This window comes from Fundulus heteroclitus, chromosome 9 (assembly GCF_011125445.2).
Source record: "Fundulus heteroclitus isolate FHET01 chromosome 9, MU-UCD_Fhet_4.1, whole genome shotgun sequence".
In the NCBI taxonomy this organism is placed as follows: domain Eukaryota; kingdom Metazoa; phylum Chordata; class Actinopteri; order Cyprinodontiformes; family Fundulidae; genus Fundulus; species Fundulus heteroclitus.
Genome location: NC_046369.1, coordinates 16,846,137 through 16,859,170, shown reverse-complemented (window position 1 = coordinate 16,859,170; position 13,034 = coordinate 16,846,137). Strand labels below are relative to the sequence as shown.

The window sequence follows — 13,034 nt, the reverse complement described above, 5'->3', positions numbered from 1 at the left end:
TGCTGCCAGCGCTACCAGTGGTCCCATACTGAACGCGGAGACTCCTCCTCTGGACATGGACGGACAACTTCTTTCTTCTTAGTCCTTTTCTGGGACAAAGCAGTTCTTTCCCACTACCTTTATAGTATTATTAATCAGATGAAGTATGACTTACAGGAAGCCCTACCAACATTAACTTCCTTTTGCCAAAGAGTTAGCCCTATCCCACTCCTGTGCACATATGCGGTTTTGTAAATAACACATTCATTTAGATTTTATTGTTTACTGTTTTCTCCCACTTTCAGTTTGACTTTAACCATTAGGTCGCTTTGGTGTCGTGGAGTGATGAAATGGCCGGAAACACGCCGGATGTCGTTGGGGGCATTAAATATTAAGCTGTGAAAGTGCATGCTGTTGCAGCTGTGTAGAACACTAGCCGCAGAGCTTTATGTGCCTCTGTCGCTTTAAAATGCTCCGTACCCTTTATTATTCGCGATCTTGCTAAATTTAGATGCTTCACATGTGCTCTTTTCATGTTTGCAGTGCCTCTGCTGTCCAGAATCCTCCCATCAGATGCCTGTAAGATTTATAAGCAAGGCATCAACATCAGGCAAGTAAAAAAAAAAAGAAGAAGAAGAAATGAGCATGAAGAATCGCTATTTGTTAAAACCCTCGGTCACATTTTTAGTGACACTAGTGTAGTAAAATTAACTCGTACTGCTCTTAGCATCCACTCTTCTCGATCCCTCTGCTCCACCATTTGTGCTCGTCAGCTCAGTTTTGTGAACTGGAGTGTGAAATCAGAGCCCGCCTAGGAGGGAAGGGAACGGCAAGGCCTTTTTCCGAGCACAGATCTGTAGCCTCCGTCTTCCTGTTTTAGGCGGAGCCCTGTAGATGGAGGTGTTACTGTAAAATGCACCGTGCCGTTTGGCTCACTCGCGAAAAAGTGGCAGCAGAAAGTCGTCACACTGTGACACACGCTGGCACACATTCACGGTAACGAATCTTCAGCGGGAAATCCATATCGCATCATTGCCTTTTGGGCAGAAAGCTAATGCTGCTGGGGTGAAGCCTGCGTAGCTGTGGCATGTAGTCACACTCTTATTAGCTCTTTGTAGGGGTCTAAAGATAAGAGCCCCCTCCATTATCCAGAATATAAACATGAGCCTCTACGTTTTAGTGCCTTAACCTATCACCTAAACCCGTTAGAAGTATGAATTTGAGTTTTTCCGTCTGTGTGCTTTCCCGTCAAGAGGTAACCTTGATGTGGAGCTTCTCATTATCATCTGAAACTGCTCCTGGCTGTCTAATTTGGTATTCAAAATGCCCTCTCATTATTCTGCAGAGTTAGAGAGAGAAAAGAGAGAGACGGAGAGCGGGGTGAAAGGAGAGGGGAGTTTAAAAAAACAGAAAAAAAACACTGTCACACCACGTTCATTTGCATTCTGCTGCTACATCATGTCATCCGTTTCGTACCTGCTCACAGCGTCCTCCTCTGTTCTGCGTCTGGTGCTCGCATGCAGATCGGTTATTCTCTTTGCTGTCGCGCTTCGGTTGAAACCCGCAGACGTTGACGGCGCACGCAGACGAACAGGCGCTCAAACGAGGAGTTTGAAGTTTAGTTTTGATCTCGCATCATGGCATGCGCAGTGCCCGAAGTCTCAGAGCAAATATTTCTGCACCTTATCGTTTTCATGTCCTGCTTCCTAACTGGTTTATATTGGTCAATGGGTTTTGCAGGGCAGTTGTTTGGTTTGTCGAGATGTAATTTATTTTAATATCCAGCTCCTTTTAAACTAAACCTTTTTTTTTATTTTTTACATAATTGGTGGGTTTAGATTGGATACGACCCTGATAGACTTCTCCGATATGAAATGCCAGCGGGGAGACCTCAGCTTCATCTTCAACGGAAACGCCATTCCCTCCGAGTCGTTTGTTGTGCTGGACAACGAGCAGAAGGTCTACCAGCGGATACACCACGAGGTGAGGGATATCCGGTGGCCCTCAAACCTGTCAGGTTCATTATAGCTAACCAAAGCTAGCTGTGTTTGTGGAAAAACAGCACAGTGGTGTCCCCCAATTAATTAGAATATCAATAAAAAGTGGATTTATTTATAATGTGGCTCTTACTTACTATTGAGGTTAATTTCACAGCATATGTTTAGTTATTTTTGTTGAAAACAAAATTAGGCTTCTTTTGAATATGAGAATATAGCATATACTCTAGAAAATGGGATTTTTAACTCAGGAATGTTATGCTATGGACCAAATAACCATGGGGAAGACGGCTAACTTGACAGGTGTCCAACAGACTGACTGCTCAGGGTGGGCCAAAATGGTTAAATAATCAAGGGCCAAAAAAAAATACAACAAAAATAAATATACTGTGAACTTTTTTGTTAACCTGCCCCACAAAATACGAACCTGCAATAAATCAAATTAGTTTTATTTTTTGATTGGAAAGGGATGTGTCGATCATTGTAGAGCCATAACTTCTAAAAGGTATTGCACATTAGCCGTATTAAAAGACAGAATAAAAAGGTAAAACCATTCTCTGTTCTGAGCAACAAGAAATGGATTTGGTCTTTGAAAACGCTTTTAGGACATTTTAAATGAATATAAAATATAAAAGCAGAGTCTGAAGTCCCAAGTTTTTCCCAAGTGCATTTAAGCGAAGGTCATTGGACAGAAGTGGTCCCGTTTACTAAGACATTAAATAGAAGTGTGGTTATTAAAAGATGAAAACTTTGTGTCGATCCAAACCTTTTCAAACTGGAAGATTTTAAGTTGTCTGTTATTTTGTCTTCATTAAAAAATAAAAGTCTCCATCTGCATCAGCCACCTGTGCTGGGGTCTGAATAATTTTGTGAAGGCTGCACAGAATACTTTTTTAAAAAAAACAAAAAAACAACAACAATTACTATGGACACCCCTGCTTAAGGGGATCTATGAAATATTTTCAAGAGAAAGATGAAACGTGACACAGGAAGTTACAATGCAGACGAGCTGAAGGCTGCTATTAAAGCGACGTGGGCTTGGCGAACACTTCAGCTGAGCCGCAGGCTGATCACCTCAATGCCACACTGCAATTATTCCTGAAAAAGGATCACTGAGTGCATATACATGGAGACACTTTTCAGTAGGCTCACATTTATGTGTTGATAAAAACTTTTTTTTTGCTCTTATGTAATATTCTTTTGTTGTTTTTTCAAAAGCTGTAAGCTATTATCAGAATGAACAGAAACACTTGTAATATTGCAATTTTTGTGGAATGAGTCCAAACAACAACATCGAAAACCAGATTTTTTTTTTTAAACAAAAAGAAAACTTTTGAATCCAATGACAATTTATTTTATTTTCTTTTGTTGTTGTTTTGATGTATCCAAAGACAGCCGCCGGAATGTATGTTTGCTCTACACGCACATTTGGTGCTTTTCAGACGGTGGTGAGCACTCTGCCCGGAGATGAAAAGGCGCTTTTAGTCATAACACAGGTATTTACCTTCCTTTGTGGAACCTCTGCTCCGTCTTCACAGGAGTCGGAGATGGAGACCGAAGAGGAGGTGGACATTTTGATGAGCAGTGACGTTTACTCCGCCACGCTCTCCACCAAGTCCATCACCTTCTCCAGGGCGCAGACTGGGTGGCTCTTCAGGGAGGACAAGACGGTTGGTGCTGCTGATGGTTCCCACAGACTCCGCTGTCAGAAACGTGCCCTCAGAGTCACGAGGAGCTAGAAAGATACAGGAACACGGGAGTTTGTTCACTCTTCAGGGGAGCCCTGATCTGACAAAGTAGTAGATTAGACTGTTGACTTTTTTTACTTAAAACAACTGTAATCAGCTGTTTATTGAACAGTGTTCACATATTGATGTCCAATCTTGTTTTTAAGTGTAATCATCAAAATGGATCTTGTTCTGCTTCTTAAACAAACACTAGAAACAAAAATCTGGTGTCTAATAAAGACAAAGTTTGGACACCCTTTCCTCTAATAGTTAGAGTAAGTCTCAGTGAAAAGCTTGCTCCGCTCCACACTTTCACCTGTGAGGTGTTTGAAGGGTTTTTCTCCCGCTACGCTTTATAACAGTTCTCTATTTCTTAATCACTTAATTACTGGTGTGTTTTGGGTCATTCTCATGTTTCAGGGTCCAGTTCTGCTTTAGCTTTAATTAGTTTTTACATTTTTCTTAAGCACCCTCTTATGCACAGTGGCGTTCATGGCTCAGTCTTTGTCGGTCAGCTGACCAGGTCCTGCTGCAGAAAAAAAAAAAAAAAACACCAAAACCATGGCACCTCTGCCTCTATGCCTCGCAGTCATTTAGAAGTTACTTTCTTGAAATGCTGTATCTCATTCAAGCCAAACATGTCCCATGTTCTCTTGTCCACATTGATCAGTTTTATAGTCTTCTTTTTAAACACAGTTATTCCAGAAGCACATTTTCTTCCTCTTAGTTCTCTCTGGCACGCTTAAGTCTGGCCTTCATGTTTTTCTAGGAGAGCAGAGGTTTCTCCTATCACATTTTACTATTAGACTTGGACTTAGAGAGACTTAGACAACTTTATTTGTCATTTTGTATGCACAAAGTGCGTAAAGAACAAAATTTCGTTTGCATACAGCTTGAAAAAGGAAAAACACAGTAGATTTCAGTAAATTTCAGGATAGGGTGCAGCAGTGATTTATGTAAACAGTTGAAATGTAAACAATGTAAGCAATGCAGGGGAAATAGACAGAGTGCGATTCACAGTGTACAGGTGAGTATTTTTAAAACCGTGCAATATCCGAATGTGGTACAGAGTCCATTTTGTGGCTTCAGCAGTTCAGCAGTTTTTTATTGCAATCTCTTTCTGATTGTACAGGATAAACCCTCGAAATGCTGAATGATGATTTTCATTTTAAATTGTCTTTTTAAATAAGATTTTATGAAACATTTTAAAAGGGATTCTCTTTAGTTTTGTTTAGTTATACTACTTGGCTCTCTCAGTATCGTCACCATTGATGTTAAATATTCATTTTTCCATATATGTTAGAAAGACACCCATTTTTTTCACATGACTGTGAGTTGTTTGCTTTTGCAACATAACTACGTTGTAGAAATTACAACTCTGCTATGCCGCCCCAAATACATTTGTTAAACCTGATATAAAAGAGAGCAAATAAACCAGAAACCCAGGAAAGGACCACAGGTGATGGGCTCGAGGTCAAAATCAACACAGACAGGGCAGGAGGTCACAGAGGCAGCGAATGAGATACGGGGTTATTTCATTCTGTTTTCTTAGTCTTTTGTTCTTTCAACTGCCGTTTAGAGAGGAAATTGGTGATACGGCAGGGAAACTGATCTTGTTGCTTCTATCTCCAGGAGCGCGTGGGAAACTTCTTGGCAGATTTCTACTCTGTGAACGGCCTGGTGCTGGAGTCCAGGAAGAGGCGAGAGCATCTGAGCGAGGAGGACATCTTGAGGAATAAAGCTATCATGGAGAGCCTTAGCAAAGGAGGACACCTCATCGAGCAGAACTTTGAGGTGACGCTACATGTTGTTTGGGTCTTTGGTTGGAAAGATGCTCCCTACGGTGCCTTGCATAAGCGTTCTCTCCTAAACCTCTTCACATTTTGTCACCTTGCTACCTAAATCCGAAATGTTTCTGGTAGTAAAGTGACGGCCATGGCTCACTGGAGGTGAGGGTTCCAGCTTCCTCCCCTGGCACACTTTAATGTTGCCCTGGGCAAGGCACTTAGCCCTAACTTTCCTACCGATCCACCAATGTAGTGACATTTAAATGTGAGTGTGTTGTGTGAGCAGCTGGATGAATTGGTTTCCAGTGTGAAAAGTACTTTTAAGGGGTCAGTATGGTTAAAAAATTACTATACAAGTTCAGACAAGTTACATTTTAATTTCTTTAATGAGATTTTATGTGATAGACAAATACAAGGTAGTGTGCAGTACATAATTGTGAAGCAAAATAAAAAAAAATTAAAAATTAGACATGGTTTTGACATGTTTTTACAAATAAAAAATCTGAAAAGTGCGGCATGCATTTGTATTCCAGCAAACACATACCTTACAAGACTTGTAGCTGTAATGGCAGCGAAATGTGGTCCTACAGACTGAAATTGTTGCTCATCCTACTTTGCAAAATAGCTCAAGCTCAGTCAAACTGAATAGAAAATATCTGTAATCAACAATTCTTAAGTCATTCCACAGATTATCAGCCGGGTTTAGATTTGGACTTTCATTGGATAAGTCTAACATGAATATCTCTTGATCTAGACCATTCTAATGAAGCTGTGGTGGTGTGTTTAGGGTCGTTCTGCTTGAAGGTCAGCCTCTGACCTCCAACCTTACCCGGGGCTCACACTCACTCAAAAAGTTCAGTTTTAGTCTCATCCAATCAGATTGCATTAATCCACATGTTTGCTTTGTCCCTTGGACAACTGCAAATAAGACTATTTAGATTTTCTTTCAACAATGACTTTTCTTCTTGCCATAGAAGCCAGATTTGTGGAGTGTACCACTGATTCTCCCACCTGAGCTTTAATTCTCTGGAGCTCCTCCAGAGTTACCCAGTGCCTCTTGGTTACTTTTCTGATTGATGCTCAGCCTTTCAGTTTACATGGACAGTCAGGTTTTGCCATACTCTTTCTGTTATTGGATCATAGATCATGATGTTTGTGCTCCAGTTTTCTCCAGCGTATATACGAGACCGTCACAGAACATCTGTACAAACCGATGGAGTCTATTTACTTTACTCTATGACTCCTGAGTGCTTGTTCTGGATATTGTTTCAGAGTATCAAATTAAAAGGGCTGGATACATTTTTGTGCCACACTTTTTAGATTTTTATTTGTTTAAAAAAATTTAAATATAGGCTGTGTGTCCTCTTACTTCCACTCAACAGATCTGTAGAAGATCGTGTTGATCTGTGTGGGGATTTTGATGGTTTTAAAAATGACCAGTTCAGTTTCAGACTTATCTCGACCCGGGTTATTACTTTATTTCCTTGTAATTGATGTGCTGAACGTTTACCAGCTAATGTTTGTGTTATATGTACCATTTTACAAAGTTTCTGCATCCGGTCCCCAGCTTTACACACCCATATTTGTTAAGGTTGTTAATAATTAGTTAACGTTACAGTTAGTTGAGGCTATTTAGGAGCTTTGTGAAAAAAAATCACAACTTTTCAAGATAAAACACACGAGAGAATTACATTTACAGGTTTTTTTTTTTAACAACATTGAATACATATGGAGACATCAGTCTAGCGACATAAATCCTGTTTACTTTTACCTGCAGCGTAACCACCAGTCCAATCTGGACTCTGTCTTGTCCCGCTGGACCCTTGGGGTAGGAACTCAGTCTCTCTGACTAAATAAACTCACGATAGCTCACCGTTGTTTGCATTTTTGGACAAAGCCTGTGGAACCAGCATGGATTTCCTCGTGGACGTTGTTCAGAAAGTTTGCATGTGTTATTGAAAAATTCCTGCCCTCATCCAATAAGATGTCCTGTTTGTCAGCCACCTGGCCTGAGAAGTTAGACCCACTGCTGCCACCTTGTGGCGACAGACGCGGCGCCACAACTCATCCGCACGCCTCTCCCCTCATGATATCCCCTCACTGTAGTACGTTCGAGAGTTTGCTTAGCAAGCTGTTGTCTGAACTGGACATAAAGCCGGTCACACGGGAAGGACAAAGCCTCTCGACACCCACCGGGATGCCTTTTACCCGCTCTCTTGTTTTTTTGTTTTTTGTTGTTTTTCTGCACCCTCACTTGTTCTGTGCTAGGCTTTGTTTCCTCACATTGCCTTCTGTTGTCATCGAGTCCTTTTATGGAGTTATGAAAGCGAAAAAGGCAGGGTAACAGCGGACCTCCGCTCCGCCGCGGGAGTACAACGCCTTGGATTTCAGCGAAGAGCGCTGCCGCTGTTGTGTCGGTGTGTTAGCGACTGCATGAGAGAGCCCCTCAGTCTGTGGGCACAGGCGATTGTGCAAGACCTTCAAACTAAGCTCGACACTGTCGACGACATGAATGATTTCTAAAAGAACCGTAGTGCCGAGGAATGAGAGGGGAGGGGACCGGCATACCAGCCGATTCGGGTCTGAGCAGCCTTTGTGCTCTCGTCCTCATCACAACAGCACGCCCGGGCTGGTACGCAGCAGGAAAAAACACACCTGACCAGATGCAAATATCACCAGTTATTAAGCTTTCTCTCTGAACATTCAGGTGGAGAAGTCGCCCCTTTCATTGTCCCGTAATGTTCTGCTCCTGTTGTTTCTACCGCTGCGCACAAAAGAGGTGAACCGGTCCAACAACTACGCCTTTCAACATCAACGTTGGCAAGAAGGAGTTAAATCTGGGAGTATGTCAGTTTTAGGATTAGCAGGATGGCACTTGTCCCAGATCCGGTTCAGGGACAGCCAGAACGGGCTGTCCGATCCTAAAATAAACTGAAACTGAAGAAGAACACTTATCGGGGAAGGCCGAACAGAGACGGCTTTTCTCTGGAAAGACGCTTCAGTTCAAGGAGGAAATTCCTCCGTATGAGTTCCCGTTTCAGCTGCTTTGCTGGAAGGAGGAGGGAATAAAATGAACTGGAGGAAGGAATCTGCTCTAGTTGACGTTTTCCTACCTGCAGCAGACGTACGTTTTACTCTGTCTCGCATTTCAAGATCCCCTCATTACACTTGAATGGTGCACCCAGAGTGTTTCGCAAAAGTATCCACACACCCAGAACCTTTTCTCTTCTCTAAAGTCCCGTGTAATTGTGAAGCGGACGGAAAATTAAACATGATTTTCAAAATTGAGTTGAGAAAAGTGGAGCTAGGATAAACAATGTGATGTGCTTCTGTGTTCAGCTTGAACTGAGTCCACTCTTTGTAGGACCATCATACATCTGCAAGTCACTTGGGATCTGTCTCTCCTAGACTTGGACATCAAATATCTTTCTTTGCGTAATATTAACTCAAGCTCAATCAGCTTTGAATATGAGCGTCTGTGGACATGACTTTTGAAGCTGTACTGCTGATCCTTAGCTGGATTGTAGGTCCGCGTTTTGATTGGGCCATAACCTAAATCATGACCTAAATCATTCTACAGTAGCTCTGGCTGTGTGTCACGTGTTATTGTCCCCTCAGTATGATGCTGCCACCACCATGTTTATGGTGGGCTGGGGTGTTCAGTGGATTTAATATAGCAATGGATGCCGTCTTGCCACTCTTCTATAAAGATCTCATCTGGGGGTTGAAAAACTGATAGCTGACAGCTGTGGATCTGTGTAGCAGTAGCCCAGCCTGTTAGATGCAATTCCAATAAAATACATTGGATTTGTGTTTGTTATTGGACAAATTGTTGAGGAGGGATGGAGACTTCACCAAGACACTATATGACTAGACATAATTCGAGCGTACCCCTGTTTGGATACAAAGTGTTGCGTCCTGATAGTCATAGTATTATTGAGGCTTTTTATTTTTATGTGCTCTGTTTTAACAACCATTGTTCTTCACTGCACTAAATAAGGTATTGGTTACTTTTTAAAGAGTAGAGAACAACTCTAGTTGCAAAGATCAATCTGGAGCTGTAGAGAAGAGCCCCCTACAGTCTGTGGAGTTTTTTTTTTTGCAGCTTCTTTTTTTTTTGTTTTCTTTTTTTTTGGGGGGGGGGGGGGGGGGGTTGTTACGTTTTCAAAGCAGGCAAGAATGAATCTGAAAGGTATAAGGGATCGTATTAGGGATGAGAATGAGTCTGTGCAGGAAACGCACCAGAAACGTGAGCAGGACTCACCTGGAGCGATAATATCACGTCTCAGAGCTAGAAGGAGGTAGCCTCCGTTGTCATAGCAAATCATTTATAGAAAGAAATTTGAGGCCGAGCCACTGAAATGGATCCTAATTAATAAACATAAAATCCCAAAATATGTAGGCATATGTAAAAGTGCTCTTTATTTGTTTAGATGGCTCATAGGTCACTTACATATGTGATGTGAGTGGATGCTGCCCTCTTGTGGTCCTCAATCCAAATAGCCCTATTGGAAAAGGACTCTTTAGCTAAAGCGGAAGTACATCAGCGGTCGCCATGATGTCCGAATAGTTCAGTCAGTAAGGAAGGAGGTAAGAAAAGGAGCCTGCTTGCTTCCTCTCATGGCTAATTTAGCCTAGGAACCCTTTAACGTCCCTTACCGGCGCTAAAAAGCCTTAAGGTATTCTTTGTTTGACATGACGTATAAGAAGAGTTCCTCACAGGAATCAGAGGGGTTGTCATAAGCTAAAAGATTAGATAAGATGAAGCTCATGACAGCAGCACGTAAAAAAAACATACTAATGGATGTAATTGCAAACACCTTCCTCCCTGTTCTTAGTTCACGCCAAGACTGAACATAGAGGGACCCTGACAAAATATTTAATTATATGAACATGAAGTTCCCACAATTCAGCAGGATTCACTTGAATCGTGGGGACTACACATTTTTCAGCTGATCACAAGTCAAAATATTTAAATAGCTACAAACTAAAAGCTAATTTTATACGTTTTCTTGGATCTTTGGAAGCCTCCTGTGTGAATTGTCACCATAATCTATTGAAATAGTTTTAAATACCCCCATGATGCTGGGGACCATGATGTCCTAGGCTTCAGCTCCTGGTAGGGCTCCACCATGAGAACTCCCCTCAGGGAACCAATCACACTAATAGCACTTTTACAATTTCTATAAATGTGGACCACAGCCTACTGCTTGAGTAATTATGTTACATAATCAGTTTAGACTCGTTACATGAGATAATGATTTCAAATTGTATTTCTTCAAGAAAGAAGTCATCTTGTGATTTAATTAACTCTTGACCTTTTAACTGTTTATGAATAATTATAAAAATCACAGGCCTGTAAAAATATTTATTCTAAATTGTAAAGTGGCCCTTTTCAGTTGAACTCCAAGCCCAAACTCAATGTTAATGTTATTAAATACATAAAGATAACTATCATCATTGCAAGACCAGTGTGTGCGAAGGACTGTGTTTGCTGGCTATTGCTGGTCATAAGTTCTTGCTTTGTTTTCCAATAATTTATTCAGTATGTTGGGCGGAGTCGCGCTGCTGTAGGTGCTTCCACCCGACAGAATAAATCTGGAAAAAATATTATACTAAAGGTCAGAGAGTATCGGAGGGATTGCAATGCCAGATGGGAAAGAGGCGAATGAGATGCGTTAATGTGGATTTATCTCAACTAATACACCATCATCACAATATTCAACAAAGATATCTCTCTAGCATGGCTCTTTGATATTGCACAGTCCCAGCTGTTACATAAATGTGTGTAAATCACCAAGGATTGCATTTGTCAAATAGAAGCCTTGCTTTCCATTTGATTTCAGGACTAATCGATGAGTCGAACTGAAACTGGAATACTTGCATCATTTTGTTCGGGCCTAAGAGGTTTTTTTAAAGTCCAACCCTCTCAGACTTCATTTCTTTTCTTCCTTTTAGCCGACAAGAAGGCAGTCTTTAACTCCCCCCTTGTCCAGCTCTATTTCCTGGGAGGAATACATCACTGCAGACAATGGGAGGTAAGTGTCTAAAATGTGCTTTATGTACAAAGAATACATTCAGAAATAAGAGTTTACAAAAGCTTACATGAGTTTTTGCCTCCATAATCAATATATAAAACATGTTTAATGAGTACACGGTGACTTGTTTTAAGATGTCTTCGTCTGTGTTGCGTCTCTCTCCTCAGAGCCCCTCATTTAGGAAGGGAGCTGGTCTGCAAAGAGAGCAAGAAGAACTTCAAAGCCACGATAGCCATGAGTCAAGACTTCCCGCTGGGCATCGAATCGTGAGTGCTCACTTTAAGCCGTCCTCCAGACAGTCGTTAAATAGCAAAGGCCTGATTTGTTGAAAAAGGAAGGAAAAGATTCACACACTCTTTATAGGCCTGAATGTCATTTTGTCCAGGTTTCAGCCATACTGTCTGATCCAAACTGCTACCTCCTCAGATGAAAGGAAATATGCTAAAAAATTTGGAATGACCCAGGAACCACCAAGTTCTGGGCTGAACTTTATGGTCTGAGGAGAGAAACTAAATTGAGTTTAAAACCGCAATGAGCAAAATAATAATATTTAGAGCTGTCCAGGGGAATCTTTTAGGCATAAGAACAATCAACCAACTCCCACCATGTTGGTGGCAGCATTATGCTAAATTTCCTAAACTGCTTTTAATGGGTGGAACAATGAAGGAGGAAAACTACCTCTAATTTCACCAACTTCCCTTCAAATCATCAACTAGCTGTTTGAAACAAATACAAATTTGGGTTTGGATCAGAACTGGGTTTGTAATGGATAAAGCAGCCTGACGATACGCTTGTGACATGGCTCCAGCCGTAACCCTACTGGAAATGTAAGCTCAATGTTTAAAGGAGCTACGAGTTAGATATTTACTCTAAATCAACCAAAATCATTCTCATGTCTCACCTGGGATGGAAGTAACGTTCCCTATAAACAACCAGTCCTCTCCATCAACAATGTTTTAGTCACATTTTTCTCCTTTCAGACCTAGAGGTACGGTACAAAACTACTTCGGTTCAGAGTGCAGCCCGGGTTTACTTCCTGGTTCCTGAGCCAATCCTATGAGAGTTCCCAACACAGAGCGCAGCATTGGCTATTTTATTTTGGCAAAAGAGCAGCAGCCTGCAAGCATTGAAGCCAGTAGGAGAAGCAGACCAGAAATAGTACAGAATACAACATCTATACCTGTGCTGTGAAAGTAAAAATTCACAACATCAACAAACCGTTTAAAAAGGGCACATTAGATTGTTGTGATTGGCAAGCTGTTGTTTTGATTTGAGCCACAAGGTGTCAGTATTACTTATATCTCCTTTAAAGGTTGGTTCTGGTTCAAGAAAACAACCAGGTTGCATCTGTTGGGTCCTTTCTGACTGAAGAGGTCAAATATTGAGCCAGATGTATGCCGGGACCTTGTAGATGGCTACCAAAAGCACACGGTTTCTCTATAACCTGCAAAGTTACATTTATTGTAATAGTATGAGTTGATGTGGGTATTTTAAGCAGTAATTAGG

General features: G+C 41.4%; 1 protein-coding gene across 1 annotated transcript in view; it reads left to right on the top strand.

Annotated features, from left to right (window-relative positions):
- The window catches only part of LOC105923145 (ankyrin repeat domain-containing protein 13C), a 42,456-nt gene that overhangs the window by 25,362 nt on the left and 4,060 nt on the right, over positions 1-13,034 (top strand). Inside the window, exons 7-12 of the mRNA XM_036141104.1 lie at positions 523-589; positions 1,818-1,962; positions 3,515-3,646; positions 5,336-5,497; positions 11,449-11,528; positions 11,696-11,794. Coding sequence (XP_035996997.1) covers positions 523-589; positions 1,818-1,962; positions 3,515-3,646; positions 5,336-5,497; positions 11,449-11,528; positions 11,696-11,794 — 685 coding nt within the window. The remainder of the gene's footprint in view (positions 1-522; positions 590-1,817; positions 1,963-3,514; positions 3,647-5,335; positions 5,498-11,448; positions 11,529-11,695; positions 11,795-13,034) is intronic.